This window comes from Podarcis liolepis (genome assembly GCF_965112155.1).
Source record: "Podarcis liolepis genome assembly, chromosome: 6".
Lineage (NCBI taxonomy): Eukaryota > Metazoa > Chordata > Lepidosauria > Squamata > Lacertidae > Podarcis > Podarcis liolepis.
The window spans coordinates 80106630-80128718 of record NC_139559.1 but is presented as its reverse complement, the minus strand read 5'-3'; the positions used below and the strand labels follow the sequence as shown (position 1 = coordinate 80128718).

At 39.8% G+C, this 22089-nt stretch overlaps 1 protein-coding gene across 5 annotated transcripts in view; it reads right to left on the bottom strand.

Moving 5' to 3' along the window:
• Positions 1–22064, bottom strand: part of GPSM2 (G protein signaling modulator 2) — a 36256-nt gene extending 14192 nt beyond the window's left edge. For 2 of the 5 annotated variants that reach the window (XM_083509968.1, XM_083509971.1), the window contains exons 1-5: positions 21718–22064; positions 12192–12494; positions 4735–4956; positions 2026–2161; positions 1105–1247 (exon numbers count right to left, since the gene is read on the bottom strand). In XM_083509968.1, coding sequence (XP_083366094.1) covers positions 1105–1247; positions 2026–2161; positions 4735–4956; positions 12192–12295 — 605 coding nt within the window. In that variant the 5' untranslated portion in view covers positions 12296–12494; positions 21718–22064. Of the gene's footprint in view, positions 1–1104; positions 1248–2025; positions 2162–4734; positions 4957–8549; positions 8575–12191; positions 12495–21717 lie in introns of all 5 variants that reach the window. The other 3 variants (XM_083509969.1, XM_083509970.1, XM_083509972.1) reach the window with 3 other exon arrangements.
• Positions 22065–22089: the final 25 nt, after the last annotated feature.

The following is a 22089-nucleotide window of genomic DNA, read 5'->3' as shown; positions in this document are numbered from 1 at the left end:
GATAAAAATGTGGAAGAGCATAAACAAAATGTAAGCAAACTTGCTTCTCTTTGGGTACTGTTAAAAGTTCCTACACAAAAAAATTTTCATCTTCGTCTTTCATAAATATATGTTCATGGTTTGAAATGGGATGTGTGTCACCAGACTGAAGCCAAATACTGTTGAAACCAGTGGTCAGCAGATCTCATGACTTGGGATAGGAAAGTACTGATGGAGTTCAAATGGGAGTGACATGTAGCACTTTTCCATAAAGGCTGTACAGTGGTACCTCTGGATGCAAACGGGATTCATTCTGGAGCCCCGTTCGCATCCCGAGTAGAACATAACACGCGACTGCGCGTGCTGTGTTTCACCGCTTCCGCGCATGACGTCATTTTGAGCGTCTGCGCGAGCGGTAAAACCCGAAAGCAACGCGTTCCGGGTCGCCACAGAGTGTAACCTTAAACGCTCAGCCTGAAGCATATTTAACCCGAGGTATGACTGTATATATATTTTCTTCCAAATTCAGTGAAACAACCTCAAAGTGAAATGAATTCAATGTGTGATTGCCCTTGCAGATTATTAAGAAGCAACAACCCATATAGTTTTGACTTGACAAGCCTTCACTGGCTTCTGGTACTGTTCCAGGTACAATGCAGGAGTAAGTTTGGTAACTAATAAAATCTTGAACGAAACAGTACATACCATTGTGACTGCTATGATAAACTGAAAGTGTGTCCTACAATGTGCTCTCTGTGAATTAATTTCATTTTGGAAAGGCGCATAAACAGCTTTTATGACAGTTACTCTATAACTGTTGACATTTCCCTCCTTAGAAATTCATCAGCAAGTGCATTTTTATTGGCCAGAATTAAGCTGCTGCAACTGGAGAGACAAGGTTTCATCTGAATCTTTCATATATTCTATTTTGGAAATTTATTTTTGTGTTTGGACTTTAACAAATTTTCAAACTAAAAGAGCTTATTATATAGAGAAGGGGAATTAGAAACACAGTTTTGAAAGCATGTCTAATATAAAGCACATTTTAAAAGGATATAAATACTATTTTAAGCTACATCAACTCCGCTTCCAAGAATAGTTCTCCCCGCTCCCTTTGTTACTTACTCATAATAATCTGCAGCTTTCCGCAATGCAGCTTTAACATCATCTGGAAACTCTCCTGGATCATGGGTACCTGCACAGGCTACACTTTTACCCTTGGAGTGGTATACATTTCCAAGGTTATAAAGTGCTCTTGCTTCTCCAACCTAAAGAAGAAAATGCTGGAAATGAATTTCAAACTTACTGCCTTATGAATGCTTTCAGCCAGACATATAAAAGAACATTTCTCAACTATTCAACAATGGATGTCTTCCCATTTATACTAAACAATCATTCCTTTCCTGCAATTCTGATGAGCCATTTCACCACAGCATTCCTCAAGAAGGCTCACTATATTTGCAAATATGTTTATCAGGTGCCACATCTGCAGACTGCAGGAACTCCACAGAGACATCTTTTAATTATCCAAACACATGCTACCTGGATCGGTAGGCACAAAACTTTCTTTTTAGACTATCAAAACAAGTTCTCAGGAATGTTCAGGTGCTACCAAGCACTCGGTTATGAACGATTTCCCATGGTTCATGCAACTGGCAGATTCCCACACCTATTTGCTTTTAACAAAGACGAATGGCACGAGGAGAGGTTAAGAAAAGCAAAATGGTGAATGGTGTTTAAGACCAGTCTGGATTGGTACCCAGATTTCCATAAAGGTTATAGAGAGCTAGAATGAGGTGCTCTTTTGTTCTCTACACAGCAAATGTATTATTAGGACAGAGACAGTAAATGTGGTATCCTCCCGATTTTGTGGACTGAAACTCCCAATGGAGCAGGAGGGGCCAACAGTGGTATAAAGAGAATGGGGAACTGAACAAAACTGAAATCACTTGAACCAAATAAATCTTTAGCTATAACCTTGTTTAAAAGAACACTTCCTGTCTCCGCCCCCCCCCCCCCAGTGCTAAATATAGCAAGTGTTTTTACCTTGTCACTTAGCTCTCTAGAAATGTCGAGGTGCCTCTGACAGCGGACAATTGCTTCTTCATAATTTCCAAGGACCTTTAAGGTATTTCCCAAGTTTCCACTTGCTTTAGCTTCACCTAACTGGTCCCCAATGGTCCTGAAAATCAAAAGAAATATGAACTCATTTCTGCCACTTTTATAACGTATGTGGACTTCAACCTACCTTAAACAGAAATATTTTCCTATTAAATATCTACATTAGTTACCACATGTTTGTTACAATTTGAACACACTTGAGTCCCATCCTAAATATGTTTACTCAGTATTAAGCCTTATTTGTGTATTTTAGACAACCTGTGATCACATTAATTCCAGCTAATGGCTTAGCAAAGACTGCTTGGAGATATTTTAACATTGGTCAAACTGCTACAATGCTATGGCTCCAATTCTAAATGCTCTCACTAGTACGTTAAGAACTACTGAAAACAATAGGACTTGACATGTGCATAGTATTGCACAGTAAATGTACTATAATTTAGAATTCAATTACAACTCGGTGCAGCTAGGTAATTTTATACCCTGAACTTAATGATCTTACGGGGGGGGGCGAATTTAGAAAGCTATGTGTATTACTTCAATTTTGAAGTGTACAACACTTCTCTTTTCCCCAACTCCCTGCCACCACTCTATGCTTTGCCACTGCTTCTACATTTCTACTACATTAGCGCAAAAAGCAAACCAAAGCTTCTGCTGTCCTCATGCTAAACACATTTACTTGAGAATAAGCACCATTTTATTGTAGAAAAATACATTCTTAAAGTAAAAGTAAAAAAAAATGAGAATATGTGACCATCTACATGTCCAGCTGGGCACCCCCTGTCTATACAATGTTTGCAAAAATAAGAAGAAAGAATGCTGAGGCAATTAGCCTCAGTCCTGCTGGGAGCTAACATGCCCGTGCCAGCTCAGGTCCTGTTATGAGACCTCCCTTCCTTTATCCCAAATCATCTGCAGCTCTTGATGTTCACTAAGGGACCTGGACTTAGAACAGTGTTTCCCAACCGGTGTTCCGCGGCACGTGTGCCGCGAGATGTTGCCTGGAGGGAGGCGGGCGAGTCCAAAAAAGGTTGGGAAACACTGGTTTCTCTTTCAAAAAGGAAACGTGGGTTAAAGCGGCGACGCCGCCTCCCACTCACTTTCCTGCTCTGGCTTCCCTAACAGTTTTCCGAGTTGCGTCACTGGATCCAGCCCCCTTTTCCACATGTGACACGGGGCTGGAGGGAGGGAAAGAGGGCTTTACGTCGCGCACAAAGGCAGCCTCCTAGAAGCGCTCTGGGCCGGCGCTGTTTCGCCGAAGGCGCCGGAGGACCCCCACCCTCAGCTCCTTCAGAAAGGAAGCCCCGCCCCTCGGCTCCCTACGCCGCCAGGCAGCTCAGCTGACTGATGAGGACGTTCTGCGGCGGCGGCCGCCGCACAACCACCGCAGTTGCTGGCAGCGTCCGCAGCGCAATAAGTAACAGCGCCTGGTGCTGCCAACTCTTTCTCTCTCCCGCGCCCAAGCTCTCGCGCGCCCCGCGTCAACATCGCCGCGCGCAGCTTCCCGAGCTCGAGGCCAGCCGCTGCACGCACGCGCTGGCTCGTCATCGGCTCCGGTTGTTGCCTTTCTCCGCCGAGGTCGGTGGACCCCGAGCCTAGGCTTCCTTCCCGCACCCCGCTTTCCGAAGACCGCACACCAGTTGGGCCAGTACATATTCCCCTCCCGTGACTGGAGCGGAATAGCCCTTTCTCTTCTTCCCCAACCCTTGTCGTTGGAGGAGTCCCTCAGTCCCTCGCTTTGCTGCCTCCTCCCCCCCCACCCCCAAAGCTTGGAGGTTCCCCGGCAAGGGGGAGGGAAAAAAATTGAAAGTTACACTTTCGTGCATCCCTCCCGGCGTGACGCTGCGCGCTGACGTCACGGGGCTGTAATGGTGGTGTGCCTCGAGATTTTTTTCATCAAACAAGTGTGCCTTTGCCCAAAAAAGGTTGGGAAACACTGACTTAGAACAACGAATGAATATTTTTAAAAATGAGAAGAATGAATAACAAACTTATGTGGATATGTTTTGGATATGGTATAAACTGCATATATATATATATATATATATATATATATATATATATATATATATATAGTAGTACTTTACTGGCTGCCAATCTTATGCTCTGTCAGTTTGTTTCTTTGAAGTGTATAATATTGTTTTGAGAGTAAAACAGTGTGTGTTTTAAACTTTAATGAAGATTAATTAAGACCACCACCACAATATTAGTGTCAGGAAACCCTTTTTGAAAAAACTAATTTCCAGTACATATTTTACACAATGCTTTCTAAGATTGTATTTTCAGATATGCAGGTGGCAGAAGGAAGATTAGTTATACACAACTAATACAACTTAAGACCCAAGTCAAATTAAGTGTGTATTAGTGATCAATGCATGCCTTTCTTACATATAATACCCTGGACACATCTGTGGCCGCTCCCATGAAATCCTATTAGCATATTTCATCACATAATTAGCAGAAATTAGCCTAAGAAATTTCTGTTGACAGAATTAAACCGAGCAACATTCCATTATCATGTGTTCAATATATGGTCAAGTATATCTGGTCAATTTCACTGAACAAAGTTTATTCACAAACAGAAAAAGTAATTGCTATCTAGAGGATCCTGAAGGAATCAAAATTTAAAGTTACCTTGCAAGGGTTAAATCATGATGGTGATACTCCAAAGCTTTTGTGTATTCATGCAAGTAGAAATAGGCATTGCCCAGCTGGCTGTAAATTGCACTGAGGGTTTTCAAGTCTTCTGTTCCAACCTGAACTGCCGCTTCAAAGAAAGAGACACCAGCTCGACAGTCCCCTGCTTTACACAACCGCTCCCCTTCCAAGGCAAGCTCCAGGCAAGAAGCTTCCATTCTGCAGAGATGGAATGCAAGACGCCATGAGTTCCAATATCCTGCTATTCCCCGCAGCTGTCATTAAGACCTACCTAAAACCCACACAAAATCCCTTGCTAGGCACTTTTACTGAAACATAGATAAAATATGCTTAGTTCAAGTGCACACTTAAGCACTCATGATTTTGCAAAATTAAAATTAAGTTCCAATTATCTTAGAACAGCTGATGCCCTTATTACATATACGGTACATTATTATACAAAGCAGAGGGTGTGATTGCAGCAGCAATCCTAAGCACCACTTACACTTAATGTAAGTAATAACACTTAATAAACACTTAATAAACATGTTTGGTAGCCCACCAACACATCATTAGTCATTTTTCAGCTCACCAATAGCCTGAAAGAAGAGGTTAAATATCTGTTTTTCAGTAGAAAACTATCCACACCTAGTTACCTGAAGGAGCTTCTTTCAGCACATGCAGCCAGAAATATGACTTACTTACTAGCTTCCCAGTTAAGGACCTTATAGTGCAGCCCATTTCACACAACAGAGGCAAGGGTTGATTTCCAACCCGGTACAGTGGTACCTCGGGTTACATACGCTGCAGGTTACATACACTTCAGGTTACAGACTCCGCTAACCCAGAAATAGTACCTCGGGTTAAGAACTTTGCTTCAGGATGAGAACAGAAATCATGCTCCGGCAGCGCAGCAGCAGCAGGAGCCCCATTAGCTAAAGTGGTCCTTCAGGTTAAGAACAGTCTCAGGTTAAGAACGGACCTCCGGAACGAATTAAGTACTTAACCCAAGGTACCACTGTAATGGTTATTTTCAAGGCTACATTTCATTTCAATTGACTAGACGGATGGTTGAATATCTCTGTCCCTGTCCCGCATAAGCAGGAGACACTGCTTCATGTTTTAAGCTACCAAAAAGACCTTAATCAAGCACAACAGGTTTTAGATTGCAGTGGTAAGCATAATTAGAGTACAAAACTGTAGTGCAGAACAAAAAGTTGCAGTTCATGCATTTGTAAGGCCCCTGGTATATAATTTCTATTTGGGTATGTCTTGACTGTACACTACGTATGCCTAGTTGTGGAAGAAGTTCTCTCCCCCACCCCTCTCCACCCAATGGAATAAATGAGATGATTTATATTGGGGAAAGAGTATGGAAAGGGTTGAAAGGGTTAAATCCCCTCTTCCTGAGCACCACAGTCCCACTCTTCAACACAGCCCCATGGGACAGCTAAACAAGAACTGTGGGTGACCTAAATCACTGATATCCTACCCCCTGCTGCTGCCACCACCTGTTCTGTCTGGTTTGGACCTTACTAGACTGCTGTGTTGCATGCTTTGAATTGCTCCATTATGTTGCAACTTCAACACAGAAACATGGAAGGTGGAAAGAAGATCGTGAATCTCTTAGGTGATGAATCTCAAGTGGCTATGTGATTTAAATTAAAAATTAACTGTACCACCAAAATATACCATCTATGTATTTAATTCCAGATTCCTGGTTGCAGTGTTGGGCTTTTACAATAAGAAACCTGAGTGCATGTTTTGCACCTATGCAAGCTCTTAAAATCAGATGTACTGCCTCCCATCTTCTCTGAAAGAGTGCTGACAGTTACCCTGTTTTTATTCATTTGGGGTGGGGGGTGGGGAACACACATGGAAGATATGCATAGATAGCAATACTGATGCTGTATTAGAACTGGTTCCATGATTGCTTCAAAATCAAGATTCTGGCCTGGATTTCAAGAACAGGCAAGTTAACAAGTTAGGTGATATGGTATTAACATGCGGAGAATTTATAGGTTTTTTTTAAAAAAACACAACAACAACGCAACAAGGGTCTTTTCATTTAGAAAGCATAATCCTTTCACTCAGGCTCCTAATGTGTCATTCTGGTGTTCAATAATGTTTAGGTTCTCGGCTCTTACCCAGCCAACTTTCACACATAAATATTATTGGATTGAATCTTTACAGGAGGGAGAAAGAACGAGTTATTCGTGCCAGTTGGACTGCAGTTCTCTTGGGTACAATTCAGCCAGCAGGAATTCCTTCGTCATTCCCTGCCTGAACTATTTGGGAGAAGCCTGGAAAGACAGACCACGGAAATCTTCCATCCCTCTTTCTCTGGCTTCTAAATAGCTCGGCCTGTTAAGTGGGTTAAAGCCAATACTTAATACCAAGTCAGAACACTGAGCATATTATCAGAGAGGAAAAAGGTGGGGAGCAAGATGTAATTACATATAATAATGACTAGAAAACAGGCAAGAAGACTAAAAATCAAGTTCCTTGCAGTACAGGCTTTACTTGAAGCCCATGTTAGAATCACAGAGGCAGCTGGGGGCGGCCTTACAGACTATCTAGTCAACCCCCTTGCTCAATACAAGAAATCCTGAGTAAGAGCACCCCCAATATATGTTCTGCTTGAAAAACTACAGCTAAAGCTCACCATCCATTGAGGTAATTTGTTCCAATGCTGAACCGCTCTGATAATGTTCAACTGAAATCTACCTTCCATTAGATTAGTCCATTAGATCCAGCCCTACCTCATTTTATGCAACTGCCCTTCAGGTATTTGAACAATGCTATCATGTGTCTCCCCAAGCCCAAATATTCTTCTCTTCAGGCTAAACACCCTCAGTTGTTTTTTTCTTTAGAGGACTTGCTTTCCACACCCCTGACCATATTTGTAGTTGTCCACTGAACCCATTGCAATTTGTTTACAGCATCCAGATGTTCAATGTGTGATTGACTATAATCCAGAGATCCTTTTCACGTTTTTCTGCCAAGCCAGGAATCCTCTGTTCTTTACACATGCATTTGGCTCCCCGCCCTACAGCAGAACTTTGCATATACCTTGGTGGAATTTGATTTTGTATGTTTCATTCAGTTTTCCATTCCATCAAGAACATTTTAGGTGTACTACTTTATTATGAGGAGTCAGCTATCCTTCCCAGTTTTCTGTCATCCTCAAATCTGAAAACTAGTTAATACACCTTTTCGTCTAAGTCACACATAAAAGTGTGAAGAATTCCAGGCCTAAAACAAGGACTTGCTGCACCCCACTTGAAACCAGATTGATGAGGAATTACTGATACGCACTCTTTGAATATATCATTCCAACCAGCTGTAAATCCACATAACAAAACTATCCTCTAGCAAACAGTGAATCAGTTTACTATCCAAAATATCATGAGGAACAAATTAGTTTAATTCTTCCCATATATTCACAACAAGATGACTGTTAACATTATGAAGCATATACTCCAGCAGTTAGGACTACAGAAATACACAGAACACACAAAAAAGCATTTTAAAAGTGATATGCAGCATTTTACCCATACTAGAGAAACTGGAACATGAAGTCACATAAGCAGTTAGTACGGTACAGCACCTGACTGCGTTAATAAATAGTGCAATTATTTTAAATACCATCCAAACACTGGCAACATAAACCCCAACTTTGTATATACCAAATAACATATATTTCTTCAATATCATGCAACAGGACCTTTTAAAATTTCTAGTCAAAACAACTGCAGAATTAATGCACCACAGACTATATGTAATAAGAAACTACCAAAAGTATACTGTACCTCTTAGCCTTTGACACTCCGCAGCCTAAACACAAGGATATGATAGACATTCTTAGCTTTTGTTAAAAAAAATTGTGTACGCCTATTAGTCAGGAATCGTACAAAATAAATCTTATATTTCGTTTGTAAGTCTAGTGTCTCATGTTGGCCAGCCATACCATAGATTTGGAAACTTGCCAAAATATCTTAAACAGAACTAAAAGCCAACTTCTTTCATTTTGTTACAACGATGTCTAGCAAACATAACTTGAATAAAAACAAAATTGACTACAACAGTATGTAACACCACCACAACAAAAGAATTAAGACATGCTATTGGGTAATCTTACCTAATCCTATCCCCTCCAAAGAGGTTCTCTCCGGGCACTTCATGTTGAATGTCACATTCAATTAACTTGACATTTAGAAATTATAGGGCTCATCAACATGTAGAGGTTTTCCTATCACTTAGCATGATAAATTTATGGTTATCCTTTCTTGAATTTTCATTTTACGTAATGGGTAGATTTTGATTTTTAATAAAGATTTTAAAGCACAAAGTCAAATGAAGCAGAATTTTATGAAAATTATATTATATGCATAAAGTGGCTTAAGGATAGATGGACACAACGCTGGAAGTATTTTTATGACTCAAGAGCAGAGCTTGCAGGGGTGCAGAGATGAGGTGTTTACTGTTACAAAGCAATAACAGCAAATAACTCCAGTTCAATTGTGCGAAGGCAATTTTTTAGTATGCCATACTGGAGATCAAAGCAGCTTTGGGAAGAAAAGCTATTTACAGATATCTCATTGGATCTAAAAGCTGGGCCTTAACTGAGGTAAGATACAACTTGCTTTTAATTACAGGAACAGCATTAGCAGCTGAGCAAAGGCTTTACACCTGCACTATGCCTGTTTCTAAAACCTTATAAAATGTTTTTAAAAATGCTTATTATGCCAAAAAAAATCAAGTGGGAGGGAGCAATATATACATTTTTAGGAATTCATCAAATAGTCACAAGAAAAGCAGTTTCATTTTTTCACTATCTCTTCCAGTACTCAATAAAAGGATATATTGTTAAGGATGCTGATTGGAAAAAAGATAACTCTCCTGGTTTGTACATTTCAAGATAAATAATGTCCTGACTTACCATATGACAGTTTTTTAGATTCTGTGTAATTATTTCCAACATACTGCTGCTTAATCTTAATGTTTTTGGTTCTACATATAATCAACAGAATCATTCTTCTCTGAACAAAATGTTTCTCAAATATAATTTTCAATTTTGGTCTCATAAATCACAACACATTGCCTATTTTGCCTCCATTCCTTTTAGAATTTCTCCATCTTTTCTTTTTTAAGCTTCTAAATTCTTATAAAATGATTTTTTTCCTTCATTCTTTTAAATGCAGGGAGCTGGTACTTCTGAGTAATAATTTAGTCCTAAATTATTTTAAGCAACTGTGGGAAAGAATGTGAATGCTAGCAAGTGTCTTTGCTTCCCAACCACTACCATGCATGCATCTTAAGTCAGGGATGAGCAAACTTCAGGCTTGCAGGATATACTTCATTTTTTACATAATCTCCAAGAGCCAACCAGAGCCATGTGCAAAAGCATGTGTTTAGAACTAAGGAATCCTGACCCCAGGGATTTATATCCGAGACCAGAGCTGAGAAAACCCCATTCTTGATAACCTCAGCTGCTCCAGCTTTGTTAATTTCAACAGGGTAATGGGTGGGGGGGTGTCATTTTAGTGTTGCAGTTGATAAATAATCAGGAGTTAGAAATCTCTGCTGATCAACTGGAAAACACCCAGAGATCTACTAGAAGATAGAGGTCAACTTTCTATCCACCTCTATATTAAGCTACCAAGAAACTGGGCCACATTTGCTGTTTAAGATGCAACAGAAGTATATGAGAATGCTTTGCACTTTCTATCCCTGCACTGTCATTATGTCCAAAAGATAATGTTTGCATCTACCCACATGCGGAGGTGCATAAGCTCGATGAGCAAAAACGTACAGATTTTAAACATGTTGGAAAATAATTAGTGCAAGCTATTTGCACTTTCTATTTTTTCCATTATCTCTGTCAAACCAAAAGCTTCTCTAAGTGTCTACTGTATTCCTTTCACATTTCTATTTTTCTTCTCCTGACCTTTAAAGAGAAAACACTTTTCAGTTTTCTAAAAGATTTTAAAAGATTCCCATTTATGTGTCTTTCCCATCATTTCTTTCCTCTTCTGTTAATAAAGTTTTTACCAAATATAGGTGCCTAATGTCATGTCTTGATAAACATATGCATATTTTTACTGAACTTAGTAAAAAGAAACTTCTATCTTTGGACTTGTCTTTAGACACTTGCTTTTCATCACATGCAGCTAAACCTACATTTACTCAGAGTTCAGAGTTTCTGATTGGTATACTGCTTGTTGCTACAGGAGCTATATCTGTTTTTCATTTTATGTATGGAGAACAAAAAAGTAATACATAAGTAAAATGCAAATGGGTCATATACATCTAGAAGGAAAGGAGCTATGTAGTCATACAAAATCCAGAAACTTAATTTTACAGCACTAGAGTATTTTGCCAGCATTAGTCCCACTCAATAAAGGAATAGAAATAGAATATGTAAGGCTTTGTGCACATAATTGTGTAGTGGATAAGGACTGCCTAGTTGAGCAGCAAATAGCACACTGAGATCCCTATAAGGCAATTCATGTGGTATTTCCTCATTCATTTAGCAGACTTTTCTAACAAAGTAAAGCAAATCTATGTGCTCATTAGTGAAGGCAGATTTCATTTGCTTTTAATAGGGCTTGCAAATAACTGATCCTTTTCTAAGCATTTGATCCAGTGGTTCATGTGGTGAGGTACAGAATCAGATGCATACAATTGGTCTTTCTAGAACAATTCTGTTCATTTCATAAAGAAGGATAATTACTTGCTTGGCCAGCAATCTTTCTTCATTTCTGCTGCTATTACTGCATGGTTATTTGAAACTGACCATCACCAAAAAACCTCAGTTTTCTATTCAGAGGGAACACAACCCACTTCTATAGCAGCTTTCTTGATTTTCTCTCTCTAAGAGAACTGCCACAGTAGACAGTACATAGCAAGGAAGGAATAAGGAGCAAAAAAAAGCAAATGAGTGGCTCTCACCTGAATACCTATTTGCTATACCCAGACAAGTTGTGAGAAGCGCCAACAAACAAATATATGTTCCGGGGAACGCTACTGTTGTTTAGAACAGATTCATGTATTATCTTTCATTCAAGAAGAAAAATCAGAAGATATTAAAACTGAAGGGGTTGGATCCTGACCAAGTTAGTTGTACTTGAGTCCCACTGAAGTCACTTGAGTAAGTGATAACCTAACTAACTTGGTCTGAATGCAACACAAGATTCACAGAAAGCTCTTTTCAATAAAAAATATTGCCAAGTATTTTCTATCTGAGTGTGCAACAGACATTGCTGTTGTGGGTGGAAACCACTGGAGAAAACACTTTGGCTGTCCCATGTTCAGAGGCTAAGAAGTCCCCACCACTGTGCTAAAAAAGGGTCTATGAAGTCTTTTGAAAAAGTAACATGCAATTTACTTGCAAGCCTTATTTTGCTAACCTTTTAAAAGTATATATTAAAAAAATTAGTAAGCATGCTTACCTGTAACGAACATGAAATGAATGACCTTCACACATGTTTAACAAAACATTTTCTTCCACTGAGTTGCATGATGAGTAGGAAAGACAATAGCTAGTATGTTGCATGCAGGGCAGCCAGTAGGTTATGAGGAAGTGCTTTACGATAAAGTCCCAGTTAGTGTATTAGCAAATTGGAGTTAATAAATTGTATGTTCTTGTTGCAGTAGTCTTCTTTAGTAACAAAAAAGAAGCTCCTTGTCAGATACCACTTAAATGTTCAGAAATAAGATGATGGGCTGTATCTGTGGCTGAATCTGTTGTATTTCTGCAAAGAGAACAAAATATGCTATTGTTTCAAACTACGTATTTATCATCACAACAATCCACAGCCAATGAAAAAAGAAGTGTAACTCTGTTGAGCAATCTTAAACAAATAATGCAAATAGGGGGTGTTTGTTTTATAAGTCAATTTTCATCTTATATTTTGTTTTCAGGTTGAATACCCAAGTACAAAAATACATAAACCGCTCAATAATTGTGACTAGCACACACAACTATGCACCCATGCCCTTTTTCTTCATAACTAAATATAAGTCATCATTTAAGAGAATTTCTTGGTTCATACTTCAGTTCTAGCTCAAGATGCCAAATACAGTACAGATACCGTTTTATCATTTGCTTTACTTGTGACATAGTTTTAATTCTAGTTGAATTCTAGACGTGCTTATTTTGAAAAAAACCCCACCAATTTCAATTAGATTTACTTTCAAGGATGCAGCTTTAGATTCAGCTTTACATGTTACCCTGAAAAGCAGCCTACAACTGAGTTTACAACTGACTCAAAAGGTATTTTAATCACATGATGGTTATTTCATTTATTAGGATTCTTGCTGAAATGATTGTTTTGCTTCTATTCAAGATAATCATTTTCTTTACAGATGAACCATGCCACAGTCAGATAGGATTAGAATGATAAAAGTTAACATAGCCATAGCATGTGAAATAAATTGAAATAAAATCTAACAGGGCAATAAAATCTAATTCATGCTTCTAGTTCTAAATCGTTATAACCAGGCTTAAAACTGTTCTGAGGGAGAAGGATCTTCTAACTAAGCCAGATGGTTCATAGTTGGCTTCCTCATTTGTCCTCCAGATGAGGCTGGTAGCAGCAGAGACGAAGTGCTGGAGTTATGTTATGTTCCTCTCCAGACTCCCAGGTGTTCCTGCTGCTAGTGCTGATCTTACAGCTAGAGCTCAACAAACACAGAACTCTTTAGCATTTCCCAGGTGATTTTCATTTTTGTGCATCATGAAACGGACAGTGTAAAAAAAAAAAGTGGTTCAGAAATCAACAGAAGAACAATTCTGCTACTAATAGAATGAACAAATATAATGCTGACTGGTGACAGAGAAGAGCTCATCATTTTGGCAGCATTTAGAGCTGTATATTAAGCCAGGAATAAGTGTCATGCTACACTCTCCCCCCCTTGCACACTGACTCTGGTGCTTATATTGTGGTCTGTTTAGACTAAATTTTCCCATGACATTCTAGTTTCGTATCACAGCTGTGAGTCCATGATTAAATATTTCAGACATAATAGGAAATGGTGAGTTGTTTAAACCACAATACAATTTCCAAACCCGATGTATGAGATAGGAGCAAGCATGTGGGCATGATGCTAATTTCTGGTTTATGAACTAGACAGTGGACACTTGGGGTGCGAACATGATCCATGCGGGATGCATGTTCACAACCTGCAGCGTTCACAACCCGCGTCTGCGCACGCACGGGTTGGGATTTGGCACTTCTGCACATGCGCAAAGCGCGATTTAGCACTTTCGTGCATGCGCGACCGCCAAAACCCAAAGTAACCCATTCCAATACTTCCATGTTTTGGCGGTCTGCAACCTAAAGTGTCTGTAACCCGAGGTATGACTGTACAGCAAAGGTTGTCAAATAGTTTATGAAGAAAGATTGTGAAACAGTTGAGAAACTCTAGTTGGTCCTCTATTTTATTATTTTTCCCCTTGACAGAAATACAGGTAATTTTGATCAGGGGTCAATTACTAAACAACACTTTAGCTTGAGGCTCATTATTTTCAAAATATTTCCTAAGAATTTACCAGTTAAAAGTGCCTTTATTTGTGGCTTTGACAGAGGGCTCAAGATTTTAATAATAAATAGTGGTATTCAACTAATTTGTACTCATAGCGAGCCCATTGTAATTAATGGTCCTAACTTAGTCACATTCATCAACTTCAACAGGTTTATTCTGAATAAAACTTAAATACCACCCACAATGTTGGTTTTGACAATCACAAAAAATATTAAAATGAGTTGTTTGTGTTTTGATTTGTTGAAAAAATAAGTTTAGTAGGTGATACACTGAAACCCCCAGCAATTTTCAAGTGATCCATGCAACAACGAAGTCTAAAAACCACTAAACAATAAGCTGATTTAGTTGGAGTTGTTGCATTCAGTTACATTCAAACAGTTACAAGAAGAAAATGTTACAATACAATCAATGTTTCAGCTCTCAGAAGACTAGGTCCAGGAAACTAGTTTGTGCTAGCCCAGTGAAATTTTTTATTTGACCATCTTTCAATGGCTAAATCCCATGGCAAGTAACAAAATGTTTTTGAAATGCCACTCAGTTTCAAAAGAAGTTTATTGCATAGCACTGGGGGCTGCTGTTCAAGAAAAATAAGTCTAAAGTCCTGCTCAAGCTCATGGAACAAGTTTAATTATTTTTTGAATCTCAGCCAATAAAAAAGGTTGTGTAGGGAATTGGGTGTAACTAAAAATAAGTACAAATGTGCATTATAAACATATTACAAAAAATATATATTCAAAGCATCTATGCAAGTGGATATAATATTGGTAGTCTCACTCCACCACAAAAGGTAGGTACAGTGGTACCTCGGGTTACATTTGCTTCAGGTTACAGACTCTGCTAACCCAGAAATATTACCTCGGGTTAAGAACTTTGCTTCAGGATGAGAACAAAAATCCTGCTCCGGTGGCGTGGCAGCAGCAGGAGGCCCCATTAGCTAAAGTGGTGCTTCAGGTTAAGAACAGTTTCAGGTTAAGAACAGATCTCCAGAACGAATTAAGTACTTAACCCGAGGTACCACTGTACAAGTCAGCAGTAAGATACCAATTTACTTTCCCAACAAGTATTCCATAAGTTTCCTCTAGCATAACCCTATATAGTACTATAGCTAGAAAACTGGGAGCAAACTCCAAAATACTGCAACACTTTGTCCTAGGTTCATTTTAATACCAGAGTTGTTAAAACAACCAAGAATATGTGAACAATCATACCCACTTGAAAGTTCTAGCCCTCAAATCACAAATCTTCATCTCTAACTTAACCAAAATAGATTTTCAAAAGTATTCAAAAGATTTGAAGCCAATATACTGTAGAGTGCTTCCCAAAATCAAACTACCTGTTCAAATGTCAAAATTGAAACTGCACACTTAGTAATTAGAGATGGCAGATGACTATACAATCCCATTATAAGCAAAATTAAATACCTCTCATAAAATCACTACTGAAGATAAACATGCTTCACATTTTGTACACAACCCAGGAAAAATATAGCACTTTTAAATTTCTGTATGCTCAGTACGGAGCTATTTCCAATGAAGTCAGACTTAAATGTACTTTATTAGTGGCATTTCCAAATTTTCGTCCATGAAGGTAGGCTGAATGTTACAGTACATCGGCATCTAGGCCAGATATTAGATTATGTTGTGAACATCCATCTCCAATATTTCAGATTTTTATAACTTTATCTGGAATTTAAACATTGACTAGATCATAATGAGCTCACTATTCAGTTCTCTAGTTTACAATAAAATAACTATATAATAAATAACATTCACCACTGAGAACAGCAATATTCAAAAGCAGCAATAAAACCATATAGGAAAGGATTACCCACTTTTATAAACACAAGCTTAGATATTTGTGCTTCTTTAATTTGTATCTTTCAGTGTCTATGGAACTCCCTGCAACAATAACTCAGAGATCTTCAGTGTGATCCCTTTCCTCTGCTACCCATTCTCTTAGAATGCTTTTAAAACCTCATTGTGGATATAATATGCTTAAGCATGAGACTGGCACCAACACAGAAGGAAGAATGAACCATTAACTAAAATTATTAAAGAGATATTTTGTACATAAAGGAAATTTTGGGGTCTTTCCTCTACTTTATTAATTTCTAAGGACTCAAGAGACATTATAGCTGACAGTAGCCTCCAATAGGATTTTACCTCCAGAAAAAAATATTTTACAACCCACTTCAGCTACTGGGTACAATCTGCCTCTGGCACCAAAGCCTCAGCTGTAATTCTGACTGCTTGGACAGTTTAGCTGCTTTCAAAAACTTATGGAAACTTTTTAGTAAGAAGCATTTTTTGCCCAAAACCTGCCCACTTCTTCTGATCTTCACCAGCAAAATATAGTCATCCCACCAAGAAGGAACAGCTTAATATTCAAGCTTCGGCTATCCAACTTCACCTCTATCCAACGCCACCTTTCTCTGCTGGCCTTTACCTCAAACCTCCATCAACTGATTTTTTTCAAATGATGTTATTTCTCCACAGTGACAGTTAACTGCCCTTTCTTCACTGACTAGAACCTCCAGCCAATCAGAGACTGTCATTTGCCACACCAGTCAGATGGAATCTACCTGATCCAGACTCATCTTCTCTGACCCCCCCCCCCAATCTTTCAGACATGTCACCAAGCAGCTGCTTACTAATCAGGCTTGCAACAGAGTTACAGCACATGGCCTTGAATTTTGACACTTAAAACTGTGACATCTTGTTCAGAGGCAAATATCCCCTTCTTGAACAAGACAAGTTACAATTCTCACGGTACAGTGTGGCTTTCTTAAAGAGTAGTAACACAGCCATCACCTTCAAGTCAACCAGGACCACCTCCTCTCAGAAGCATGCATTACTTATTGGACCCGTTCAGTTAACGCTGCTTTAAGCAGAGGTTGGATGACCATCTGTCATCATGTATCATATAGTTGAGATTCCTGAATTGCAGGGGGGTCGGACTAGATGACCCTCAGGGTTCACTTCCAACTCTACAATTCTATGATAACTTCTGCCACAGAGAAGACCACACGTGCTTTCAAGCACCCTGTCTGTCTCCTTAAGCTTCAATTACAAAAGCTGATCACTGACCAGTTATAATTACTTCCCAAGCAGGATACCATAAGGGGCTCTGTCCCCTTCACACCTTAGGGTCCCTTTTGAGATATGGTGGGCTCGTGCATAATGGGGAAATCTTCCAAAATTAGGTGGACCCTCCCGCATTTGATTTGGGATTACCCCCCCTCCCAAGAGCCCCCAGGTCCCATCCCAAATTGTTCAAGAAGACCTCCCAAGCACTAAGCTAAAAAGCACTATAACTAAAAGCTTATCACCCACACACGATGCTAACTTTTGCTTCTTCAAACTCCTCAGGAACAAGCTCAGGAAATACACACACAATCATGGATGCACAGCAACATCTAGTTGTGGGGGGACCAATTTGAATAAACTAACAGTGGTCTAATAATGAATCTTCTTGAAGCCAAAACCCCTGCACAAGAGGGAGGTATCAGAAGACTCAGGTAAAGCTCAAAGTTTGCAGATGTACAAGTTTTGCTAAAAGAAAAGCCTCTAAATGGGAGATATTAAAAAACAGTCGCATAGGGGCTGAATATGCCCAGTATCCATAGAATGCTGGGTGGGGATAGTGGTATGGAAAATCCTCAAAGGTGACATAGCTGCTAGTCTGGCCTTATGGAGAGCTACACAACACACTAACATTTTGTTGTGTTTTAAAGTGTCATTATCAGTTGATGCTGTTTGAAACTTTTGTAAACTACTCACTGCCACCCCTGTGGTCCAAATGCTGCTTACCACCACTCCTTCTGTTATTTATATATTAAAAATATGCACATTAATTGCATTCATGCAATTGACATAATGCCTAATCTGGCCCTAAACTAGCATGGAATTAATTCTAAATTAGCACTTTGCTCATTAATGTCCCCAGAGCATATTTGAACTAGGGAGACAACATCAACAGTAGAACACAGGGATCATTTAATGAAGTCAATTCAACCAGAAATTCAAGGCTGGAACTTTCAAACAAAGAGCATCCAAAAGAACATGCAGTATCTCTCAATTAGTCCTGCTTCTCTACAGCAAACTTGTAACACACAGAGGCATTATTGTTTAGTGTCTTGAAATTACACCAGGAGGTGTTGCCATCACATATTTAAAGTCCCCTCCAGTTTTACCATGGATAGATAGAATAATGATAATGCCAACATTTTTAAAATGCCAACATTGAAAAACTAACAGGAACATATGGGCTACTGTAACATAAATAATGATATTCGGGAGACAGAATTAATGTGTTTTATTAATTCTTATTCAGCCAGATTCACATGTAGCCTGACAGCAAAATGCTATTTCTCAGCATCAGTTCCATTACTATAAAATGGAACAACCCCCTTAATTGTCCTCCAAGAATTGTGAGGACAAGCAAGAAAAAGACCATGCACAAAGATGGAGCTAAGCATACCTAAGGCAACTACATTCAATAGGCTTAGGAATGGTCAACAGTGTGTTGGATTGTGACCAAAGGCTATAAACCACTTGGCACATTATGATAAATGAATAATTGTAAGTAGGAGTAATGAGGACTAGCTCTATCATTAAAAAATATTAATAAACACATGTTTAATAACTAAATTTTAAACTAATGTGATACATACTGTCAATATGACTCCCATTTAGATTTCAATTAGGAGATTTCAAGCTTGGCTTGCAACACGTTTGTGGTTTTTTTAACACTGCCAAACAGCTACATTTTTTTTTAAATCTTTTCCCCATAAAAAGTGAAAAAGACTTTTCTATCTCTGCTTCAGCTACCACTCAACATTTTTAGTTTTTTGCAGCAGTATTTAGTTGGACTGGACCCTCAGCAAAGCTGTGCCATAGACTGTGGGAAGTTTGTTCCTAAAGTCACATACTGTATTCCTTAGTACAGTTTTCCAAACTTTTCATGCTGGTGAGACACTTTTTAGACATGCATCATTCAGCGACACAGTAATTCAGTTTTGCTAGCAAACCAGAGGTTAAACTAACCCCTTTCCAGCCCCGGGAGGAGCGCGGGAAGTGTTCGCACAACACACCTACGTACTGTAGCTGGCACACTAACTTGTCGCGACGCAGTGTTTAGAAAGCTCTGCCTTAGTACATAACTCCATTTTATAATATTCAATGAAAACCTGTTTAGTAGGTAGTAAGCAAACGGAAGTTAAACAATACATTTTAAAATGTTCACTTTGACAACCGCTTTAAGTTGGGCTATTTGACGGATTGATTACCCCCACCTGAACCTGATTGTGCCCAAAGATCAACTGGACTACTATTAAGATCCATTAGACTGGCAGGCACTAGAGCGTTTTCTGCCATGGCCCCGCAGTAGGTAACCTACATGATGCCCAAAGGCAACATCACACCTGCCAGTTTCTCCTATGGTGCCCACAAAAGGTATCTATAAATATCCACTAAAAAATCCACAATAAGCACAAAAAAAGTTTGCTCTTCGTACTCAGGTACACTGACTGAGCCTCTCCTACACTAAACACACCCTGAAACATGCCCATATTTCATTGGATGCCAGGATTGCACAACCATCCTCCCATCCATTCTGAACAAAGAAGTGCAAAGACCTTCTCTCTTCCCCCACTGTTGGAGAAGGTGTTTCTTTGCACGACTTAGCGGTCCTGTCTTTTTCTGGGTTTTTTGATATGCCAACCATTTTGTATTATGCCATGGCTTCATAGCATCCATTTTGTGACTGGCACTAGTGGCATTTTCTTAAAATTCCAAATATGCCCCATCCCAAAAAAGTTTGCAAGGCAACCCCAATGAATCTAATCTGTGAAACTTCCTTCTAAGGGATTTACAGTTAGCCCCATTCTGGTCTCTAAAAGGGCTAAAGTCTTACTTATTTTGTATGACTGTTGACTAGATGATCTTTTTGAACATGCTTATTGGTTTATTATTAGATTTACTGATCAGTATTAATTTTTGTTCTGGTTCAAAATGTGGTGTAAATTGTCATTTCTGATATTTCCAATTTGTATTTTTAAATGAGGTTATGTTACTGAAACTATTTTATCATTTAATATTTGCAGGCTCCTAGACAGGACTTCATCCTGAAAGGCAGCCTAAAAAAAAAAAAACAAGAAACCAATAGGATATTTTCATATTGAATTATGATGTGCTAACAGTCCATTTCCTAATAAGTTATTCCTGTAAGCAATCTTTGAAGCTGGTTTAGATGATATAAATATATGTAAAAATAAAGTTGTTTAAACCCTGGACCTGAAGAGACTCATCAAGGTGCAGAGAGCATTTTCAAAGGAGATTCCTACCATCTTCAGAAGCAACTTTTCAGGGGGCTCAAGTGGTTATTATGGGGATGCCAGTAAATTCCAAATATGGATGAGGTCCAATAATTGCCTCATTGACTGGCAATGGGCACGCCTGCTTTTTACTTATGGTTCTTGAACAGATGGCAAGTCAGTTCAGCTCCCTGTGGTTCACCTACAATTATTTCTGTATGTTTGGATGAAATGCTACCCATATAAAATTGAATTAAAGCATTGAAAATAATACTAATCCAGTACTGAACAACACAATATAAATAAGAACACACTTATTGAAATAGTTGCAGAGTATTTAATCCTTTTTTTACACACAGGCACAAGCAACTTCATTTAGGGAAAATGACAACCACCTATTAACACTCCATTCCTGCAATGAAACAATCTGAAGGATAGTGCATCCAAAGAAGGCACACTGCCCAATTATTCTTGTTCAGGTGTTGAAGTAGGTCCTCTTTATGCCCCAAATACCACACAGAGACTGGGATATTTGTATGCAACTTTAAGCAAAGATGAATAGGGAGTTTCAAGGAGGCAACTCAAGTGGCACCCAATACAGAGGGATGGCAAAACCTGAAAAGTACAAGGGAGGGAAAGAGGGCCTACAGCTAAATACCTAAACTGATGGCAGAAGCCCCCAAGTTTTCTCCCACACAAGAGGGAACCTCGTTTCGCTGCTTTTCTGTATCTGGTGTTCCGAGGGTTGCCTTGCTTCTCTTGCCTAGCCCTAGAGACATCACGGAGGTACGTGTGGCCAGCTTGCTGGAAAACTCCCTCACACCTGGCGCTGATTGTAATACTGTCTATCGATAAGAAGCTCCGCTTTCAGCCAAGGGCTTCACGCGGATCGATGCCTGACCCCGTAAGGATTTCCTCAAAATGGCTCCCCTTTAAAAAAAAAGAAAAACCCCGACTCTCTGTATTCTCCTCACAAACAAGCACCGTAGCTGCTCCGTCGTGTTTTCGCCTCACCGCCACCGCGCGGGTGTCAGGCGGTGGATTCCTCGCCCTTCCCCACAAAGGACCCCCCTTGTGAACTCCCCCCCCCGGCCATTAGCAGCCCCCCCACACGTTACCGGGCTCGGGGGAGCCCCCGAAGAAGGGCGGGCGACTTCCACTCTTCCCTCAGCAAAGCTTCATCCACCCGGGGCAGCTCGCCAGGCCTCCTCGAGCTCGGCGCTCGCCCCGTCCGATGCCTCCCGGCCCCTTCGAGGGTAAGGCACTAAAGGGGAGCCGCCGAGAAGCTCGGTGGCTCAAAGCAGCAGCGCCCCGAAAGGGAGGGGCGCCCCCACCCCACGCGCGCGCACTCTCACACACAAACACGCTTCGCTCTGAACCGTCCAAGCCAATAGCATCGCACCCTCGAGCTCCCTTCGCCCCGCCCCAACCAACCCCCATCATGCTTTTGCCTGCTTGGTTGAGTGACGGGAAAAGGAGTGGGTGGGAAA